This window comes from Rhinolophus sinicus, chromosome 4 (genome assembly GCF_057876585.1).
Source record: "Rhinolophus sinicus isolate RSI-liver-muscle chromosome 4, RSI-T2T, whole genome shotgun sequence".
Classification (NCBI taxonomy): Eukaryota; Metazoa; Chordata; class Mammalia; order Chiroptera; family Rhinolophidae; genus Rhinolophus; species Rhinolophus sinicus.
Genome location: NC_142504.1, coordinates 109,069,791 through 109,092,493, shown reverse-complemented (window position 1 = coordinate 109,092,493; position 22,703 = coordinate 109,069,791). Strand labels below are relative to the sequence as shown.

At 42.5% G+C, this 22,703-nt stretch overlaps 1 protein-coding gene and 1 long non-coding RNA gene across 23 annotated transcripts in view; one reads left to right on the top strand and one right to left on the bottom strand.

Moving 5' to 3' along the window:
- Window positions 1-2,003: 2,003 nt before the first annotated feature.
- On the bottom strand, window positions 2,004-18,582 carry SERPINB8 (serpin family B member 8). 4 transcript variants are annotated; one of them, XM_074339869.2, is made up of 8 exons: window positions 18,441-18,541; window positions 13,120-13,256; window positions 12,779-12,962; window positions 11,320-11,457; window positions 9,376-9,493; window positions 7,509-7,651; window positions 6,018-6,170; window positions 2,004-4,453 (listed from the first exon to the last, which is right to left on the bottom strand). In XM_074339869.2, the coding sequence occupies exons 3-8, from the start codon at window positions 12,944-12,946 to the stop codon at window positions 4,049-4,051; spliced, it is 1,125 nt and encodes a 374-aa protein (XP_074195970.2). In that variant the 5' UTR covers window positions 12,947-12,962; window positions 13,120-13,256; window positions 18,441-18,541; the 3' UTR covers window positions 2,004-4,048. The 4 variants fall into 4 exon arrangements, with proteins under 4 accessions (XP_074195970.2, XP_074195971.2, XP_019584893.3 ...); XM_074339870.2 differs by having other exon boundaries at window positions 13,134-13,256; XM_019729334.3 differs by lacking the exon at window positions 13,120-13,256 and having other exon boundaries at window positions 18,441-18,582.
- Window positions 18,114-22,703, top strand: part of LOC109446190 (uncharacterized) — a 66,473-nt gene continuing 61,883 nt past the window's right edge. For 18 of the 19 annotated variants that reach the window (XR_016021205.1, XR_016021206.1, XR_016021194.1 and 15 more), the window contains exons 1-2: window positions 18,565-18,703; window positions 22,354-22,533. This is a non-coding gene — a long non-coding RNA (uncharacterized LOC109446190). Of the gene's footprint in view, window positions 18,310-18,564; window positions 18,704-22,353; window positions 22,534-22,703 lie in introns of those variants that run through there. The other variant, XR_016021203.1, reaches the window with a different exon arrangement.

Sequence of the window (22,703 nt, the reverse complement as noted above, 5' to 3'; positions counted from 1 at the left end):
TCAACAATAAGATTTAAAAAGAGTACTCATTGAAGTACATCACAATGAACAACTTCTGTCATTGAATGGTATTACAGAGAAAATGATGAGAAGGATGACAGAGTGGGAGAAAATATTTTCATATCCAAAATTTGCAAGGGATGAATACCTTTAAAAAATAATTGCCCTGGGTCGACCAGATGGCTCAGTTGGTTAGAGCACAAGTTCTTAACAACCGAGTTGCCAGTTCAATTCCAGCATGGGATGGTGGGCCGTGCCCCCTGCAACTAAAGATCGAAAAACAGTGACTGGACTTGGAGCTGAGCTGCGCCCTTCACAACTAGATTAAAGGACAATGACTTGGAGCGGACAGGCCCTGGAAAAACAGACTGTTCCCCAATATTCCCCAATTTAAAAAAAAATTGTCCTACCAAATCTGCTCCTGGGAACATATAATGAAAAATTTATTATATAGGACCAGAAGGATGCATTTATTAGGATATTCAATACAGTGTCATGAGTAGTGGTGAAGAATTGCAGGCAACCTGGGTGCCCATCACATTTAAAGGAAAAGGAGAAATGTAGTGAATATACACCATATAGCAGTTAGAAGTAATGAACAAGCACACATAACAGCACGGCTGGATCTTATAATCATATAAATACAGTAAAACAAATTATTTTGAAAAGCAAGAAAACAACAGGAGATACAAAACACAATATAATTTATGTAAATTTAAAATACTTGAGTACAATTAATATAACGTTTTTAAGGAACACTAATAAGCAAAAATGCATACTAAAATAGTAAACAAGAATTGTATCTGGGGAGGAATGGAAGAAAAACAGCTAGGAAGAAAAGAAGAAGAGAGACTATATAAGAAATCTAATGGGATCTATAATACAAAATAGCTAAGTGAGTTTAGTAAGTTTGCAGGATAGAAGATTGAAACACACACAAAAAAATATATTTCTATATACTAGCAGCAAAAAATTGAAAGTTGAAATTAAAAAGCAATTCTCTTCATAATAGCATTCAAATAGTATACTTAGGGATAAATCTGGCAAAAGATGTATACTTGTATACTGAAAACAGTAAAATGATACTGAGATAAATTTTTTAAATAAAGAAAAATGCCTTGTCATGAGTTGATTTAATAGTATTAAGACATCTATTCTCTCCAAAATGATATTTAGATTCAACACAATCAAAATTCTAGCAGTAGACAAGCTACTTCTAAAATTCGGTGATTTTTGACAAAGATGCAAAGACAATTCAGTGGAGAAAGGATATTCTTTCATATTAAAAACATGAACTTAAAATGGATCATAGATCTAAATGTAAAATCTAATATTACAATACTTACAGAAAGGACACAGGAGATAATCCTGGTTGCCATGCATTACGCAAAGAGTTCTCAGTTAACAACAAAAGCATGATACATAAACAAAACTATGATCAATTAGACTTCATCAAAATTAATAACTCCTGCTCTTTGAAAGGCATTGTTATCAAAATGGAAATTCAAGCCATGAGCTGGAATAAAAATGTTTATAAATCACATATCTAATAAAGGATTTGCTGTCCATAATAGAAAATTTCTCAAAAAACAGTAAGAAATATAAAACAAAAAAGTAAATATATATGTGAGAGAGATATATATATATATAATATTAAAAGACATTTCACCAAAAAGCATGTATGGCTGGGAAATGAGGACATGAAAAAATTCTGGACATAATTAGTCCTCAGGGAAATGCAAACTGAAAACAGTGAAATACCAGTACACACCTAAAATAACAGTATTGACCATACCAAGTGTTGGCGAGGACGTAAAGCAACTGGAAGCCTCATCTACTCGACTGGGAATGTTAAATAGTTCAACCACTTTGGGCCTTGTGGAAGGCATATGCCTAATTTTTAAAAAAATGGCCAAACTGTTTTCCACTTTCCACATGGCGCAGACATTCCACCCCCATGTGTCCACCCCACAGAAATAACAGCATATGCCTACACAAAGACATGCACATGAAAACTTTATTTGCAATAGGCAAAATCTTGGTAACAACCTAAATGTCCATCAAAAGGTGAATGGATAAACAAATGGTGGTATAGCCATACAATGAAATATTACTTAGCAGTAAAAAGAAACAAATTATTGATACACACATGAATGAATTTCAACAATATTGAGTGACAGCAGCCATCCCAAAAAGAGTCTATGATGTTTTATTCCATTTATACAGAATTCTGGAAAATGTAAATTAAGCTATAGTGACAGAAAGCAGACCAATGGGTGCATGAGAATTAAGAGTCAGTGGTTGGGGTGGGAAAGGGAAGGCCAAGAGGGAAGGATTACAAAGGTGCAGGGGAAATTTTGGGGTGCAACTGATACTTTCATCATCTTGAGTGTGGGGATGGTTTCCTGGGAGCATACATGTATCGAACTTATCAAATTGTTAAATGTGTAAAGGTTTTCTGTGTAAATTATACCCCACTAAAGGTGTAGATTTGTTTTTTAATTAAAGGTAGAAGTGAGATTAAGATTCACAGAGGTGTGCTTTCCAGTGTAAGATTAATGTTTGGCCAAACCTGTTTTGGAAAGTTTGATATGAACGTGGCCCAACAGAGAACATGTTCTACTTTGGTGAACTGTAAGAGCTATAATATGAATGGTTCATGTGGCTGTGAACTGAATCGAAAATTGAGTCAGGAATAACCACTTTTCAGTCCAACTCATAATAAAAAAGTTAAGCAGCAGTTAACGGAACATAAAATGGTGATGGAAGTGGGAGTATAAAACGACGTTCTGGAGACCAATTTGGAAGAAGTCTCAAAATGTGCCCAACTTTTATCTTGACTGTATCATTTTTAGGAATGTATCTTTAAAAATACTAAGCATGTTTAGAAATATTTAGGATAGTCATAACAGAATAATATATAATATGAATAATTTTAATTGCCCAAATTAGATTTGATTATAGAAAATATAGTCATACAATTTGACACATTAAATTGATGATATAGGAAAATAATTATCTTGAAGATTTATATTAAAGGTAGAAATAAGCTACAGAAGTGTATGATTAACTTGGGTTAAAATGTTTATAACTTCTATTCGCAGACATAGAATAAGGAGGATATATAGCATCGTTAACAGCAATGATTGCTGGGTAGTGGCACTGTGGGTAACTTAAACTTTCTTTGTATACTTTTTTATAGTTTCCAAAGTGCTGCCATAACACAAATTATTTTTTAATCAGAAAAAAATAATGTAGGGAGATTTGCTTTTAAGCAGGAGGTTACTTGAGCCATGTTGGACCATATGTGATGAACTGGAAGGGTCATTGCTTCCAAGAGGTGCTTGGTCTGGGTTCCTTTGGGGTGTGTGTATGTTTCAGAAGCAAAAGGAATGGAGACAACTACATGGCATGTTTCAGAGATTTGGCTCTGCCAAGCTCAGTCCTGAAGCTCAGTGCTAAGCCCCTGAACTTGTGTCTGAGGTTGTTGACAAGAAGACCTGAAGGAGTGGTTTTCCTACCGGCCTGTGTGAGGCAAGGGATGTGGAGGGCTGTCTGTGTGATACTGACAGGGCAGAGAATTTTGTGGCTGCAGTGTTCACTCTGGAGGGTCCACCCGGGCTTTGTGTGCCATCGGGCCTGGGCACTGGCATCTCCTGGTGAGCCTGGCAGTGGTGCTGGGCACAGCTTTGAGATCATTGCAGGATGGAGGGCTGATTCGTGAATCTTTGACATGCTCCGGAAGATGCCCACAAACAGTGGGCACGACTTTGAGGAGAGCTGGCCATCCTATAATAGGTAGGTGAGGGCAGAGTTCATGAGAGGGAGGAGCTCCCAGATATTCCAGCATGAGAACAGCCCCAAACTCTACACGTCGGAAGCCTGAGTTACTCTCAGTGGCTGTGGATTATTTAGTCAAGACTATCGCAGACTTCCCAGGTGCACACACTTTATTGTGGCACTCAAACCATCACACCGATTTGGTCACACAGAATCTGAATTAAGGCAAGGTAGGCAGAAGGGAAAGGAGTCCCAGTACAGCACCTCTTTACGGAGAAGAGAACCTGCCGCAGAACAAAATGCTGTTGGTTTTGTGGTGCCTGATGAAGAAGAGGAATGGGTGGTCTGCACAAAATCTTGGCTCTATTCTGCTGCACCGGGAATTCCTGATCACGGCAGTGGCTGCAGCTGCCTCCGTGCCTTCCTCATTGACCTCTACGAAGCACTTGTGTGAGACCTTGGACACGGGCACATTCTTCTTAGTGGACATTCCAGAAAAGTCTGCCTTGGCTTCCTCAAAAGCATCAGTCATTCCCAAACTTCGAAGAAAAGACTCCAAGTCATAACTCTCCTCCAGCTTTAATCGGGGAAGGAAAACTTGAACTTTACCCATAGTCATCTTTTCTGGATCCGTCCAGGTTCTCAACTTCTCATATGTAAGTGTTTTCTCTACCTGAAATAACCAAGGGTCAAGTCTTTAAATCTAGATGACAATAGCCTGGCGCCCACTTCCCCAACCATTACCCAATGTCATGCAACTAGGTGGTGCGTTCTGGTCCAAGACAATCCCAGAGATTGTCCCTCTTGTAAACACACCAAGATTTTCCCTCAAATTCTTGTATTTTTCACTATTTTATGAATACAAAACAGCGAGAAAACACCTGAGACGAGACGAGGTTTTTTTGTTTGTTTTTTCCCATATGTCCCAAATTTATTTCAAATGTTTTTCAGTTTAGAAAATTCTCCGAGCCAATTGATTATAGTCATGCGACACACATCGCCATGAGTGGAGAGATTGTTTGCCAAAAGAAAGGCAGAGCATGGCCCAGAACTCTGATGTGAGAAAGAGGGAGGAATCGGGGATCATCTGAATAGGAAGGGGGGCGTGGCTTCTGGGGAGAGCAGAAATGGGGGACTCAACAGGACGGTTGCTTCCGGCATCCTTGTTTGCCTTCTGCCTGCCCTGGAGTTAGCTTCACAATGTCCAACACCCGTCAGTCATTCTATTTATCCACAAGGAAGGAAAGAATGAGAGGGGGCTTCCACTTGCATCTCCCCACTTCCCTTTACCACCTGGAGCCCAGGTCAGTGTTCCCCTCCAGTGACAGCTATTGGGACATTAGCTCTATCCCTAGACTCTCCTAATTTTCTCCTTAAGTAGTAATGACAGACCTCACCCTTGACTTAACGCTGATAGCTTCCTGATTCCACAGAGAAGCCAGGGAAATCAAGCAGGCCCCACCCTCAACATTCTGTACATTAGTGCACTGGAGCTGGCTTGTATCTCTGGTCAGAGGCAATTGTTAAACCCTTGGGAGCCTAAACTCAGCCATGGTCAGTATATTTACACCATGGAGTCAGCAAACGTTACAAACGAGGGCTTCCCCAAACCCCAGGGAACCAGACAACCAACACACGATGGTCCTGCACCTCCCACCTTACAAATTTACCTTCTCCCATCCTGAACTCCATTCCTTTTCTGTATGGGAAGAGGTCTCTCTCCTCCTGTCTAAGATAAACTCCTCACCTGTACTTTACACCCTTGCTACTCAAAGTGTGCCAGTGACCAACACCTGTATCACCGGGAATCTTGTCAGAAATGCAGAATCTCAGGCCATAGTCCCCTGAGTCAAAATCTGCATTTTAACAAGATCCCCAGGAGATTCGTATGCACGTTAATATTGGAGAAACATTGCCCAGATCAACCCTTACCCTCTTCCAGTATGTTCAATAATTATTGGGCCCTCAACTAGCCCCTCTCTTCCGAATAAAGAATAATGTTCTCATGTTCTTGGAACGCTCTCTTCTTAGCGTCACCAAAATGTCTCCTTGCCCGCAATTCCACTCCTCGACATATACTCCATAGAAACGCATACACATGCTCAGCAAACGCATGCAGTGGTGTTCATCCAGCACTCTTTATAATCACTGGAAACTTCTCAAATGTTATCTCATGGTTGGACTTAAAGAGCTCAGGCTGGATGCATAGACACTCAGACTCATTGCCAAGGGCTTACCGTGGTGAGATCAGTGTTGTCATCAGGCAGCAGAATGGTCATGCTCAGCTCCTCCCCCACATAGGGCAGCTCCAGGACCTGGCTGTGCACCTCATCCACAAAGCCCATCTTAAAGTCAGCATGCTTAAACATCATCTGCACTGTCTTTTTTTCCTAATGGAAACATGAACTTAAAATCAGATTACTGAAAAATGAGCACAGGTCACTAAAAATATGTCTAATCGCAGAACCTGTGGGTCCATAAAAGAGGATTCTTACTTCTATGCACTTATGCTGACACATATAAAATCTTCATTATTACATACTAGTATTGAAGATAACCTGCTATTGCCCCAGCAGATGAACTACAACAGGTGAGAGAATGAACTGACGAGTATAGATAGACATAAAACTCTTATTTTTTGAAGAAGTTGTGGGGTATTTTTTCTCTTTTGAGAATATGCATAGAAAAGCACTCCCAGGGACTTTATAATTAAAAGTTATTTCTCTAAGTTGAGAGGAGAATTTGGGCCTTTAGGCTGAAAGATCAGGTTAGAGAAGATATATAGGCCAGAGGGAGTTATACTTTAATTCTGAAAAGTTGCTCAATTGTATAATTGGTTTTATGCCTTTGGTTATCATGAAGGGGGAATCTTAACAAGATGTGTTGGGGCCACCATTTTTATAACTTGCACCAAATAATTTTAGATTTTTTAATCTTTGTGTAATATGCTATTATCAAGTTGATGGAGGTCCATTTCCAAGCTAATAGCTATTTACCCAAACCATTATCATATTCAAAAGAGAATGGAGGGAAGTGTTTTTCATGTTAGGCTTATAAGTCTGGATATCTAATATACAGCTTGATGACTATAGTTAATGATACTGTATCGAACACTGGAAATTTGCTGAGAGTAGATTTCAGGGCTCTTATCACATAAAAAAAGGTAACTGTGGGAAGATGTGTTAGTTACCTTGACTATAGTAGTCATTTCACTACGTACATCAAATCGTCATCTTGTACACCGTGAATACATGCAATTTTTATTTTTAAAAGAGCCCCAAAAATTAAAAAATAAATGTAGCTTTAACGTCCGCTACGACCTTTTCTCTTGTGTTCATAATTGTGTCACCATGAATTCTAAAGCAATAAATAAGCATAGTTGTCCCTGACATTGCAAGAAGGTGTCTAAGTAAATGTAGATGGTGACAGTACAGTACAAGCATAATCTCAAGGTTTAGAAGAAATTTCCTTTCAATCTGAAGAATATGACCAGAGATCGAAGATCAATTCGACCAAGGATGAAAAAAGGAAACTAACAATATAAAGATTATTTTGGTTTTTCTCTTCCCTCTCCAATAGAAGGTAGCTATACAGGGGCACAAAATACATTCAGAAATAGATTAACAAACACAATAGTGAGAAATAAATTATTTACTTTTCCCAATCACTGTCTTTCCCAGCATACTACCTAAAGAAAGTAGCAGTATATCTGAAAACTATTTCCCTACCTGGTTGGTTTTAAAGGGCATTCCCCTTGTGTGCTTTCTGTCAAACTGCTCGTTCCACTTCCCTTTGAAATAGATGGCATTCACGAGAACCAGCTTAGTCAGTGGGCCAACTGTCCCGACACCGAGTATCTCTGAAATCTTACCTGCAAAGAACATCAGAGAAGTTTATTGCCATTTGGGGGGGTGGGGGGGGGAGTAGAGGGAATGAATACTTTTTCACAAAAATCTTCTCGACAGATAACACTGAGCCTTAGTTGACAGCCAGGCTGGAATCCCATCTTTCCGGCCGCCTGATAACTCGGGGTGATGGTTTCCATTCTATGCACACACACACAGGGTATTGTGTGTCCTTAAACAATAGTCCTGAAGCAGACAGGTCAACTCTCATTTTGCCCTCAATTTATAAATTCAGGTTAAGAGCATTTGTCTGACTTTATTTTTGCCCAGGTCCCATAGGATGCAAGTGGCTAAGATGAGAAAATGACTCAAGCGTCTTGATTGCAACTGTAAGCCTCTCAACCTTAGCACCATAGCTTCTCAACCATACCACTTCGGCATTTTAGGCCAGATAATTCTTTGTTGTGGGGTCTGTCCTGTGCACTATAGGGTGTTTAGCCAATGGCACTCCCCCCAATTGTGACAACCCAAAATGACTTTGGCCATGGCCAAATGTCACCTGAAGGTTAATTCTGGTTGAGTATCATTGCTGTATGCCAACCTTCAAATCTCATTTAGGTGAGGAGAGCCTTCCAAAGGATGGGGATACAGAGCAGTAAATGGGAGAAGGCAGGTTTCCCAATGGGAGTAAATGGGGCAAAGGAATTGGGGGATGAATAAAAGGGCACAAGCTGTGTTGTCCAATGAGAGCAGGGACAAGGTGATCCCCAAAGTCCCCCCAGCTCTAATGCTCTAGCAAAACATATGGGAGGTCAGCCTGATGGAAAGAAGAGTGTGAGCAGCCATGGAAGGTAAGGGACATAAGGAGGTAAGGTGTGGAGAAGCTTCTGGCTTCCTCAGTGACTTAGGACTGTTGGACTGCTAGAGAGCAAGAGACCACTGCATGCGTGGCCTATGAAAACATGACCTTCCCTTCCAAAGGTCATTTACTGTTGTCTAATACACAGCAGGTGTATACCCGCAGGTGTGCCATAAAGATTGAATGGATAGAATAAAGAGTGCTTGGTGGGCACAGGAAGAAATAGTAACTTAACTCCCCCACTTTTTGGAGGTCTCTAAATTACGTGTCAGGTATTTAGGGGACAGTAAAAAAGCATGTCCATTATCTAGTCTGGGATGGGCAGAACTATTTCTGGTGAGACAGAATGTGGTCTAGACAGGAGACTGCAGCCTCTACATTAGCTGAACCTCCAGGATATAAAGCAAATTCAGAAAAGGTCATGATCTGAAAGCAAACTGACCCACAGGCACGTGATCAAGGAAGGAACAGGCCACGGATAAAACCAGAGCTGTTCACGTTACCACAGGGACTTAACATGAAATGTCGCCCTATCTCAGCTCTCACCCAAGTTCAATGTCATTCTGCCCTCAGAGCAGGGCAAGGGTCCTCCCAGGTAGAAGATAAACAGGGTCCCCATGAGGAAGCAATTTGGGGGGATTTTCCAGCATGGTCCAGAGGGGAGGGGTCTGAGATCCTTACACTAGGTTTAAGCATTTTTTTTGACATCACCACTTTGTGATCTAATAAGCCCAAAGAAAATAACAGAATTGCATGGCTGGCCTGAAAAACACAGCAAGCACACACAAACCGGCCACTGGTTCCAGGGTCCCGGTGGCAACAGGTCATGCCAGGCACTCTCAGCTCTCTTTTCCTTCACAATGCCAGGTCTGCTAAACTAAAATCTCTCACCTTCAGTCTTTTTTGTCACCCAGTCATTTATGTGACTCCTGCATTCCTCCGTGTCTTCAGTGAAGGATAACTCCTCCAGCTCTGCTTGGTAGAACTTCTGGCAGGATTCCTTAAAAGCCTACAAATGCAAAATACCGAGTTTGGCCCTATTCAGCAAAGGTTCCCACAGTGTGAAAACATTTTTCTTTTTCATTTTGTTTTTTTTTTGTTTTTCAACTTCACACGTTTCTAGCCTAAATGCACAGGTCACCCTGCACATTAAGACTCATTCATGCACTTAACAAAAGGGTATAGACCACCAACTCTATGCCTGGTCCTTGCTCGGTGCTGGGCACCAGAGTGAAAACATGGCATGAGACTTGGGGTGGCTCACAGGCTGCCAAGAGATGACGTATACACACAGAGAGTTACAAGATGTTCTGGGAACAGGGATGGTGGCAGGCATGCACCAAACAGCCACAGACACTTCAACTCCATACTGACTTTCCGCTTGATTGTGATTTTTCTCCCCCCACCCCCACATCAGGCAATTGAACTCTCTTTTATTCACTTGTGTATCAGCAGCACCAACCCCAGTGTCTGAAACATATTTGTGGAATAATTGGGAGGCTCCATGGTAGAACTGGAATATCAAGAAATCTTACAGCTCCTCCAGGAGTGGAATGTGATAAGTCTAGAGGGTAGTGAGTGTGTGTGTGTGTGTGTGTGTGTGTGTGTGTGTGTGTGCAGGGATCAGGGGAAACACAGTGACAGGGATGAGTCTTGAAATGTCAGTTGGGGTCACATCAGGAAGGGCCTACACCCAATACATTAGGACCCAAATATAACTCGCCTCACAAAAACTTGGTTTCAGATATAATGTGCCTGGCAATTGGTGCCCATCCTCTGCCCATCTCCTGTTCTCAAATATTTTAGCTTCTACAGAAGAAAGAACAGGTACAGAGAAGAGCCAAGCAACTGAGAAAAATAGAGGGTGGCTCCCTGTGTCCCCAGTACTCCTGAACCACAATATTCAAAGATCAGGCTGATGCTCAAAATGAATTTGGCTTAACCAGGAGATTCCTGGGACCACTCATGCTTACCCTAGAAGACATAGCCCGCTAAAAGATCTGAAATCATCTCCACTGATTTTTATACCCAGAGCAGGCAACCTCCGTGGGTAACACCCAATAGCAGCCAACACAGGGATGTATTTGAGTCTGACAGAAGAATCCTGGGCGCTGCCAGCCAGTCAGGGGGCTGGGGTGCCCTGCTCATGTCATTCGTCTCAGAGACAGCTTCACCCTACATATTGTAATTGTTTGGCCCTCACTTACTGAATTGTGGTCGGCTTTCACTGGACTAGGAAACTTGGGACCTACGTGCTGCAATACATAGAACTACTCAGATTTAAAACCTCAGTTTTATGAACCGATTTTAATTTTAGAAAGACTATTCTATCAAGAGTGCGCTTATGAGACAAAGAGAAGGACCTGACTGGATTTGGGAGATCAGTGGGAAACAATTAGAATAATGATGTAGAAGGTAGTGAGCATCTGGACCCAGGCAATGAAGGGGGTAATTCAGATGAGGGGACAAAGTTAAGAGAGTTTGGGAGGGCAGCTCGGCGGGAACAGCCCAACAACCAGAGGTGACACTGGGCGGGCAGGGGAGCTTCATATACATGCGGGATGATGCGGTCACTGAGGGATGGAGATCAAGGGGGAGAAGCAGGTCTAGGTGCAGGAGGATGGACATATTGACACTGACGTCCAGGAGGGATGTATCAGGAACAATAAAAAAGGACGTAATTCAGAAGCAATCATAAAATTCAAAATTATCATTATAGAGGTGTAATTCTAAGTACATTTTTAAAACATTAGAGCTATATACTTTATCTCTGGTCCCCTGTAGTTTCTATTTTATTTTCAATTTCTTTTTCATTAGTGTGTGAGTATTACTTACTGGGAGGAACTCACACGTCTTTTCTCCAAAGAGTCTGTTGGCAGTTCGGAGCAAGTACTGCGTGTCGGATTTGTTAACTTCCGAGAGAAGTGACTGGAAACTTTGGTGGACTTCTTTACCTGTATTCAAACAAAGTGCCTGGTAATAGAAAACACGAACACAAACTTTTTTTAACATTGCCATGTTGTTCCCTCGAAGAACTATCTCTCCAAACAAATCTCTGCACTGAAAATCACAGAGGATCCTATCTTAAAAGGAGTTTGGCTTAACCGTCTAGTAGAGGGTTTCTCAACCTTGCCCTGTTGACATTTTGAGCCAGAGACATTGTTGTGGGGGTTGTCCTGGGCGTTGTAGGGTATTTTGCAGCATTTCTGGCCTCTACCCACTAGGTGTCAGCAGCACCTCTCAGTTACGACAAACAAAACTACCCCGCCATTGCCAAAGGTTCCCTGGGAAGTAAAATCACCCTCAGGTGTAAAATCCCTGCCCTAGCAGATGTATCCAGGCCAGGAAGGCAGGGTGTGAAAACTCAGGAGGGAAACTGAACAGAACAAGTAGGTAGCTGGAATGGATCTGACCCACAGAATTACAAGAAGGAGCAGAAAAGCACATGAAAATGTCCCATCAGCACTTCAGGCCTTCAGGCCAGACTGTGATTTAAATGTCAGATCAGAGTGAGAGTTCAGGTTGTCCCAGTATCACCCAACACTCCCAGTCCTAAGCCTCAGTCCTCCAGTGAGCTGGAAGTAAGGAGTGTGGCGCCACCTCTGGTTGCCACCAAAACCCTTGCACGCACTGCCAAGAGCATCCATACCCCCTGACATTAGTGATAAAATGATGTGTATGGGGCAATGTTCTGGGACATTTTCACAAGCCTGCCAAAGAAACAAAGCGGTTAAGGACTACTTCCCTAAAGTGTCATCCACTACTTCATTTGTAGCTGAGGTCACATATCACCCCTTTCAGAGTAATCAGATCACATTTCCCTCTAAATAACTCCAGAAGAGAGCAGTCTACATTTGTGTCGCATTCTTCTTCTACTCGGGCATAATCGTACACTAGGAATAACCCATTTAACAAAAAGTTCATTTACACAGCTGCATTTCAATTTGAAACAAAACATTAGCAAAGATTTTAAATATAACAAAGTTGAAATTCTTGCCTTTTCTGTGGGGCAGAATTACAGCTTGCCTTATCAAATTTTGCTATAATAACACATTGATGTTTTCATCTAGAGAAAACAACGTAACAACTTGATTTCTCTAAGAAGAGATCACCTGTCTCACACAATTTACCTTTCTATCCATGTCTGTCCTTTGTCCATCACCATGGGGTCCCCGCCTCCCACCGACCAGCCACACTGGCTTTCATCAGCTGGTGTGAAGGTATGAAAAGACCAGCTCGGTGGAGGCACAGAAAGGAGCATGCCATTGCTATCCCTTTGTGATGTGCCACCTACCTGCGATATCTGGGCCTCCGTGTCCCCTTTGGCCCCCATGAGGACCATGGCCAGGGCAGAGGAGATGCTCAAGGGAGAGAAGAACACATTCCGTGCGTTGTCCTCTTCACCCAACATTTTTAATAAGTTGATGGCAAAAGTGCCATTTGCTTCCCCGAGATTATCCATCAGGGAAGGTCTGTATCTAAAACAACAACACAGAAGCACATCAGCCAAACCCTCCAATTTGTCACCTGTCATTAGGACGCCTGTCAATGGACCGTGGGTGTGGTTGGGAAAATAATTGCACCCCCAAAAACATCCATGTCTAATTCTCCAAACCTATGATTACATTATCTTACATGGCAATGGAGACCTTGCAAATGTGATTGAATTAGGGATCTTGAGATGGGGAGATTCTCCTGGATGATCCAGGGGGGCTCAATGTCATCACAGGGTCCTCACGAGGAAGGCAGGAAGTTCAAGGTCAGAGAAGGAGCTGTGATGAGGGAAGCAAAGGTGAGAATGATGCAAGGCCACCACCCAGGGCGTGCAGGCCGCTGCTAGGAACTGCAAAAGGCAAGGACAGGATTCTGTCCTAGAGCCTATGGGGGAAAAATTGTAGCTCAGTGGACCTGCTTTGGACTTCTGACCTCCAGAACTGTCGGATAATAAATTGTTATTGTTTTCAGGCACTACATTTCTGGTAAAGTGTTACAGCATCAATAGGTAACAAATACACTGGTTTATTCACAAAGTAGCCAATCCCAGGGCTCCTGATGGGTACCACCCTTAGCAAGAGGACCCCTGCAGGGGCCAGAACGCCTGCCCTGAGACCTGCTGACTCCTTCCCTTAGTGTAGCGATGGCCACCACGTCTGGTTGCCAGGCGCTGTTCTCAGCACTTCACATGTATCATCTCATATAATCCCCACAACATACAAGGTCAACACAGGTATGACTCCATGTCAGACACCAGGAACTGAGGTTTAGTCGCTTATTCCACATCCCCCGGGCAGCATCCAGGAAGTCAGGACCAGAAGCCGCACTTTGATGCCAGAGCTAAAAGTCCCCCTGTTGTTGCTACTCCCCGCTCAGTTTCGTGCCCCTAGTGTAATTTAGAAACAAAGTTCTATGAATTATAAATAATTCTCTGTAAATAAAAATGATAACATTTCTGTCACCATGTCACGTTTAAACGGCTGAATGGATTTCAACAGATTTGGAGGGCTTGTTTGGGATGGTCTGACCTAAAATATGGACTACTACTGGGGAGACTCAAAATGTACTTTGAATCAAGGGACTCCAAAAAAGATACACCTTTTCCACCGGCGTTGCAGGAAATGGGCTGCAAAGGGAGCCCCTGGGCAGGGCTGTGAAACATGAAGCCCAAATCTCAAGTCATCAGATGGACACGGAAGCAGAAGCACCGATTTTGGATCCAGCCTGACCAAGCCGGCCTGACCTTCCCTCAGCTTGACTAAACTTTAGAACAAGCTTCATCCTGCCTCTAGGCCCAGAGAGCTTTTACTTCAGACAACTTGTTATTGTAAATTCTTTCTGTGCTTCTTTGAGACCGAACTCTTTTGAAAAGCCTCTTTCTCCTTTTACAATCCAGGACAGTGTTTCTCAAGTCCTTAGAAGGTATCTCTTCAAAAATGTAATTTTCAAGGAAGATGGCGCCCTACCTCCCAGGCTCTGTGGGAGAATAGGAGTCAGCAGGCCCCTAGGTCTCTCAGAAGCAGGAGAGAAAAGAGGAGCTGAGTGGGTGCCACGAGGATGGGCGACAACTATTTCAACCAGAGCCTCTCCACTGTTGAATGGTTTCCTTGAAGCTTCCTCCTAAGATATTTTTTCAAGAGGAGATGTCTCTGATTTTGGAAGGGGAAAAAAAGTGTCGTGTAAAAAAAAAAAAAAAAAAAAAAGTGTGAAGGCCATTCTCTAAATAGAGAACAACAGCCCAAACCAGGGCTGATTCTTTAAAATTTGGAAAAAAAAAAAAAAATGTATTATAACATCAACCAAGTAAATACAGCAGCGGTATAGTTTTCACAGCGGTCCTCTGTACTTAATAGGTCACTTATGGAGGACAAAATGTTGAAGGTTCCTTGCTGTCCTCAGGTCATGAAGCCTGTCCAGAGCCTCCAGCTGCAACGGCTTGAACACAACAGCTGCAGACATTGGAAGGCTGCTGTGTCTGCAGTGGGCAAGGACCCCAGAGCAGCAGAGTCCAGCCTGCCTCCAGGCCACTTCCAGCCCGTTTGTCCTCACCTTACCCTTGAGGACATTTCAGAAAATAAAGAGCTAGGAGGGAAGCCCGAGGGACAGTCAAATGTCAGTGCAACAGGCCTACCAGAAGGTGGCACCAAAAAGACCCAAAGAAGGACAGAACTGGAGAGCTGGAGATGCCAGACACAAATAAATTTAGATTTCGTCCCACCTGAGCATAAGAGCTTTCGACCCAGGGTGAGGCAGGCATAAGCTTAGACTGGTGAATGTGAGAGTGTGTGTAGGTGTAGTTGTCTTGCCTGAACAAGCAAAGGAATGAACTGGAGGGTCCGTTCATCAATTTGAACTTTACATTATTAACTGCTCTTAATTACAAAGGCTCACTTCCGGTTTCTTCCATCTTTCTTCATCTCATTTCCTCCCCTTCATTCCTTTTCAACATGCAGGTGCTGGTCAGGAGCATAGGATTTCCCATTAGTATCTGCCCCATAGCAATGACACACACTAGTTGGTACACACACACACACAAGTGCAACTCCAGGAAGTGGCCCAGCTCACACCATTGAAAGACAGGGGCTGGAACAAGGTAATGGAATGACTCTGTTCCCTCAGTTCGTCTTGATGCCCCCATCTCATTTGTACAGTAAAGCTTGTGAGAGGATTGAAACTTGAAACCAAACGGACCTTGTCCAATAATTCTAAAAAGGAATTAATTTCAATATAAAACAAAATAAAACCTTTGGGTGCCAGTGCCACAGTTCAATTGTGTCATAAAACCACAGCAATGTGGAAAGATTTGATTTCCTGCCAATAAAATAAATTGATATTAAACTAGTTTTTCTTTTACAGGTGGACAGACAGGTCAAAACACTGAAATACTGTCCTCAGGTCTCATAGTAAGAACGGAAGAGTCGGTCACAAAAGCAAGCCTTCTGCTTCCAAGCATATGGCATTGTTCTCTTACTGAGGTCCGTGAACGCCTGCCAACTCCCTGCCCCACCACCCCCCATACACATATCCAAATGTGAATTTGTTCAAAGAGTATTTATGTAGAACTTCCCTTACATGATTCTGAAGAAGAAAACGGGCAATAAACGCCATAGTTCCTGGCTAGGAATTCCCATCCTAGGGGAGACACACAAACATAAATGCATGTTTCAAGCCAGCCATGTCTCTGCAACAGGACAATTTACAAAGAGCTAAGGAAGACCACAGAGAAGCAGAATAAATTCTCTTTAGAAGCTATGGAGAAGGTGAGCGGTGACCTGGTTCTACAAGGTTGGACAGAAGTTTCTGTAAGGTGGTGACCGGGGAGGTGAATTTTAAGGCTGTGGCTGTGGGATTGGCAGGTGCAAAGAATGCAGCGAGAAGGGCATGGTTTGTGTGGGCTCCATGGCGTGGGTCTGTGTGGTGTCCTGTCATAGTCACAGGATGGGCTCCCATGCCGGGTTTAGAAGCCTGAATTTGAGCTGTGATCTGGAAAGCCACGCATGGGTTTTAAACAACTGTTTTATAAGAATACACTGGAGGTTTAGAACAGTACTGTGGCTCACCATCCAGCGGAGAAAAAGGCTGGGAACTTGCTGGTAGACGGCTGCCATAGACTGGGGACTGCTGAATACAGAGGCAGCATCTGCACTGCAGAGCGGAGGGTGCACTGGACAGGCTGGGTGGATGACCACACCGGGGGAGAGACAGCCCAAGGAGTCAAGGGTTACGCTGAGGCTTGTTCAAAACAAGGGGCTCCAAATGGAATCATTTACCTGTATGTGAAGCGCCATGTCCCCAAATCTAGACTTAATTACAGTTTCAGCTCTCCCAGAAATGGAATCTTAAACCAGTCAATCAGGAATCGCCTGATCAGCACTAGTGAGGTCATCCGCCCCACAGACCCCTGCCATCCCCTGAAGGAAAGCAACTGCAATAACCAACCTGCTTTTTTGCCTATATGACTTCCTTGTTCCTGCTCCTTTCTGCCTATAAAGGTCTTTCATTTTGTACAGCTCCTCGGAGCTCCTCTCTATCTGCTAGCTTGGATGCTGCTGGATTCAAACTGATTTTTGCTCAAATACACTCTTAAAATTTGTAGTGTGCCTCAGTTTATCTTCTAACAGCCTCCCAAGGTAATTTACGTGGAGGGTGGGCCATGAACCACCGGAAGTTTACAGAGGAGCCAACACGGAATGGGGAAGGTGTACATTCCATGTGAGGTCTGTGGAGCACACCCCACCCACTGCACCTGCAACAAAGCCAGCCACGGGGTGTTTGTGAGCAGGGGTAGGTGACTTAAGGCCAAGTCCCGGAGCAAGAGTGGGAGCCCAGGCATCCGGATTCTAGGCAAATGGGATGGAATTACTCAGAAGGTACAGTGGAGGCAGAAGAGAAGAAATTCACCTGGTTCTCGAGACTTTCCAATATTTGCAGGTAGTAAGAGGGAGAAGACAGGGAGGAAGACCCAACAATCAGACTGTCTGGGGAGAGCTGGGGGGGGGGGGGGGGGAGGGATGGGAGGGAAGTGGGAAGTGGGAGGCTGCAGGAGGAGGGCGGGAAGGTAGTGAATGTCACAGGCAGTTTGCACCTGAAACAGCCTCAGCAGGGAGTGTGAGCAGAGGCTACAGGATCGCGGAGTATCTGGGAAGTGGGCAATCTATTAAATTAACTACTGTGGCTGCGGATGAGGGAAGACAGCTGAAGAGGCGATTTTTTCAAATTGAGGGAAAGCAGCCAATGAAGAACAGATGAAAGATGTGAAAGAAAGAAAAAAACCGCAAAGGATGGAATTAAAATAGAAGGAAAAAAGATACGAAGGAAAAAAGGAAGGGAAAGAAGGAGGGAAGAAGGAAAGAATAGACGAGGTAGAGAGGGACAGAAAGAGAGAGAATGTCCAAACAACAAACTGGATCGCAGAGGGGACAGGCTTTTGTGCTGGCGAGGGTGCCGCCCCCGGAATTTGCCCCGGGCTCCATGGAAACTCCATCCAGGCTCCAATTAGCGCCCTAGTCATCCTGCTGCTCCCTCCCACTCACACTCCCCAAAGTTTCCGCCCATCGTTCCCTCTCAACACCGCCCCAGGCTCGGGTTACTGGCCACTCCCTCCCTGCTGGCAAATCGCAGCGCGGTGACGTCAGTAGATCCCGGGTGTCACTCCCAACCCCGAGACTAGCTTCTGACCCGGGGAGGGTCGCAGCGCCCCTACGCTGGGGTCACGCGGCCATGACCTTGGTGGAGATGCTCGGTAGCGCCCCGCTCTGCGCAGCGCCCGGGCTAAAGTGACCCCAACCCCGCCGCCGTCCCGCCCGGTTACCTCCTGCCACCATTCCTCTGGTCCGCTCCCATTCTTCTTTCTCCTCTAGCGTCTACATCTTGCCTAGCTGCTCCCTCCCTTCCTCCCTGCAGCGCTCCCCCGGAGCTCCGCCCTGGGGACGTGACGACCGGGGCGCCTCCCGGCCCGGTACCTGGGGGATTCCTGCTGCGGCTGTTGTTGCTGCTGCTGCTGCTGCTGCCGCCGCGGGTCCTAGTCCAGCTTGGTGGATAATTCACGTCCGCTTTGGTTCTGGCAAGGCTTCCGGTGGATGACTCAGCCGGGTCAGATACTGCAATCTCTGACTCCGCATCCCCAGGCTGGACCCCGGGAGGAGCCTCAGCCTCGCACGCAACCTCCTGCCCGGGCGGGAGTGCCGATGGCTTAGCGGGGGAAGCTAGTGCCGGCCCTCTGAGGGTGTGTGTGGAAGGCTTTGGGGGGGATTGGTTCGTTTTCCTGGGTTAGTAAGCACAGATTTCGTATTTGGTGCATGAATGCAAAAGCAGTTTCAAAATTGATACTTGACTTTGAAAATTAACCAGAAGCAAAACCAGAAGTTAAAAAGGTTCCTAAAGCTATTTGTTTCCAAACTGTTTTGGTAGGACAGCCATCAAAATAATTTTTCGTTCACGCATCCCCAGTATCTATGTGTGCTAAAATGCTAAATACTAATATAGTGTGAATTCTATAAAACACATGAATGGAAATTTAAAAGAAGGAAATTTTTTTATTAGACACATTTCTGTGCTTACAAAAATTATTTTAAAATTTAATGAAGACAATGTAATTGAATATGTGTTTGTTTTAATCTTAGTTTAAGGCTTTGAAATACTTAATTTGAAGACCTGGTTTTGTGGGATATGGATTGCATTAAGAGTACTTTTATTTTTTTTATTTCATTAAATTTATTGGGGTGACATTGGTCAATAAAATTATATAGGTTTCAAATTACAATTCTATAATACATTGTTCATATTATCACATTGTGTGTTCACCATCTAAAGTCAAATCACTGTCTCCATACATTTGACCTCCGTCACCTTTACTACCTCCCCTCAGCCTCCTTTCCCCTCTAGTAACCGCTGTACTGTTGTCTGTGTCTATGAGGTTTTGTTTGTCTTGTTTGTTTTCAGTTTTATATCCCACACACCATGTTTCCCTGAAAATAAGACCTAACCGGAAAATAAGCCCTAGCGTGATTTTTCAGGATGACGTCCCCTGAACATAAGCCCTAATGCGTCTTTTGGAGCAAAAATTAATGAAAGACCGAGTCTTATTTTCCGGGAAACATGGTATGAGTGAAATCATATATATATATGATTCTCGACTTTTTCCATCTTACTTGTTTCACTTAGCATTACCTCAAGATGCATCCATATTGTTGCAAATGGCAGTATTTAATCTTTTCTTATGGCCAAGTAATATTCCAATGTATGTGTGTACCACATCTTTTTTATCCAATCTTCTATCGAAGGACACTTCAGTTGTTTCCAGGACTTGGCCACCATGAATAATGAACGTAGGGGTACACATACTTTACAGGAAAATGTTTTTAGATTTTTTGGGTAGATACCCAAAGAGGGATTGCTGGGTCACTTGGTAATTCTATTCTTAATCTTTTGAGGAACCTTTACACCGTTTTCCATCGTGGCTGTACAAATTTACATTCCCACCAGCAGTGTATGAGGGTTCCTTTTTCTCCACAGCCTCTCCAACACTTATTACTACTTGTCTTGTTGATACTAGCCATTCTGACAGGTGTGAGATAATATCTCATTGTGCTTTTAAATTGCATTTCCCTGATAGCTAGTGAATACATACTGTTGGCCATTTGTATGTCTTGTTGGGAGAAGTTCAGGTCCTCTGCCCATTTTTTAACTGGATTGTTTGGTTTCTTGTTGAGTTGTATGAGTTCTTTATATATTTTGGATATTAACCCCTTATTGGAGGTGTTGTTTGCAGATATCTCCTCCTACTTGGTTGGTTGCCTCTTTGTTTTGTTAATAGTTTCTTTTGCTGTGCAGAAGCTTTTTAGTTTGATAATACTACCATTCATTTGTTTTTGCTTTTGCTTCCCTTGCCTTTGAGGTCAAATTCATAAAATCCTCTCTAAGACCAGGTCCATAAGTTTAGTACCTATGTTTTCTACTATATTTCAGGTCTAATATTTAGGTCTTTGATCCATTTTGAGTCAATTTTTGTATATGGTGATAAATAGCAGTCTAGTTTCATTCTTTTGTATGTGGCTTTCCAATTTTCCCAGCACCATTTATTGAAGAGGCCTTCATTTCTCTGTTGTATGTTATTGAAAATTACATATGTGCCCATATATATGTGGGTTTGTTTCTGGCCTCTCAATTCTGTTCCATTGGTCGCTCTGTCTGTTTTTCTGCCAATACCATGATGTTTTGATTATTGTCACTTTGTAGTATAATTTGAAGTCAGGGAGTGTGATACCTCTGGCCTTGTTCTTTTTCCTCAGGATTGATTTGGCTATTAGGGTCTTTTCTGATTCCATACAAATCTGATGATTTTTTTTTTTCTATTTCTTTAAAAAATGCAATTGGGATTTTGATGGAGATTGCATTAAATCTGTATATTGCTTTGGGTAATATGACCATTTTAACTATGTTGATTCTTACAATCCATGAACACAGAATATCTTTCCATTTCTTTGTGTCTTCTTCAATTTCTTTTAATAATATTTATAGTTTTCAGTGTATAGGTTTTTCACATCCTTTTAAGTTTATTCCTAGGTATTTTATTCTTTTTTGGTGCCATTGCAAAAGGAATTGGTTTTTCAGTTTATTTCATTTCTTTTTCTGAAGTTTCACTGTTAGCATATAGGAATGCAATGGATTTTTGCACATTGATTTTTGTATCCTGCAACTCTACTATATTTGTTTATTGTTTCTTATAGTTTTTTAATGGAGTCTTAGGGTTTTCTGTATACAAAATGATGTCATCTACAAAAAGTAACAGTTTCACTTCTTCATTCCTAATTTGGTGCCTTTTATTTCTTTCTCTTGCCTGATTGCTCTGGCGAGGATTTCCAACACTATGTAGAATAACAGTGGTGAGAGGGGCATCCTTGTCTTGTTCCTGATCGTAGAGGAAAAGCTTTCAATTTTTCACCATTAAGTATGATATTAGCTCAGGGTTTGTCACATTTGGCCATTATTATGTTAAAGTACTTTCCTTATATACAAATTTTCTTGACTATTTTAATCATAAATGAGTATTACAGCTTATCAAATGCTGTTTCTGTATCTATTGATACAATCATGACCTTTATCTCTTATTTTGTTACTGTGGTGTGTCACATTGTTTTGCGTCTGTAGAACCATCCTTGCACCTCTGGAATGAACCCCACTTGATCGTGATGTATTATCTTTTTAATGTATTGTTGTATTCAGTTTGCTAGTATTTTGTTTAGGATTTTTGCCTCTGTACTTATCAGAGATATTGGTCTTTAGTTTTCTTTTTTGTGCATTTCACTTGCCTGGTTCTGGTATCAGGGTAATGTTGGCCTATAAAATGAGTTAGGAAGTATTGCCTGTTCTTCAATTTTTTAAGACCTTGTTTTAAGTTTAGTTTATTTCTAAACTTGCACTGATGGCTGCCATGAAGAAAGGCTTCTTAGAAAATGTACTGATTTAAATGGAATAAAGGTATCATTGGTTGTATTTACTAACCTTGACACTTGATTATTCAATTCACATGTTAGTTATGCAAAGATTTCTAGTTGAAATCTCACTAGTAAAAATCCATTCATCCTTTTGAAAATCAATTGTTTCTGCAAGCCAATATTTTAAACATTGCATGTTTAATATTTTTAACACTTTGAAGCCACAATCTTTTCTTTTGGGAAGATTTTTATGAAGGTTGGAAAATTATATTTCCAAGTTTAAATGCCCACATATGAGAATTTTAATGTCCTTTTTAGTAATAAAATAAGCTAATGAGGGGGAAATTTTCTAATAGATAGTCTCAAAGTGATCATGCTACAGTCTTTCAAAAAGTAGTTGCTTTTCTCATTCATACTTAAGCTGCACCTTTACCTACAGGCAACCTAATGCCCCATGGCTGAGATTCAGACTTCTTTGAAGATACGGCTGACATGGGAACACACAGTCTACCAGTGGCAAAGAAATTTGCCAGAGGATCAAAGCTAGTTCACAGAAGCTGTCTGCTGTTGCAGGAGGGTGTCGGCAAGCTGGAGCTGGCTCGTCGAAGCAAAATGCCAGGTAGGCATACAGACACATGGGATTTCTTTCATTTCTACTTAATGTGAGATGTTAGGGATAGAGGCAAAGGTTTATATTACAATTTTCTATCTTTGGAGCTAAGGCATAGAATTATTGTTTATCCTATAATAAATACTGAACCAAGATTTGATACAGAAAGCACATTTTCT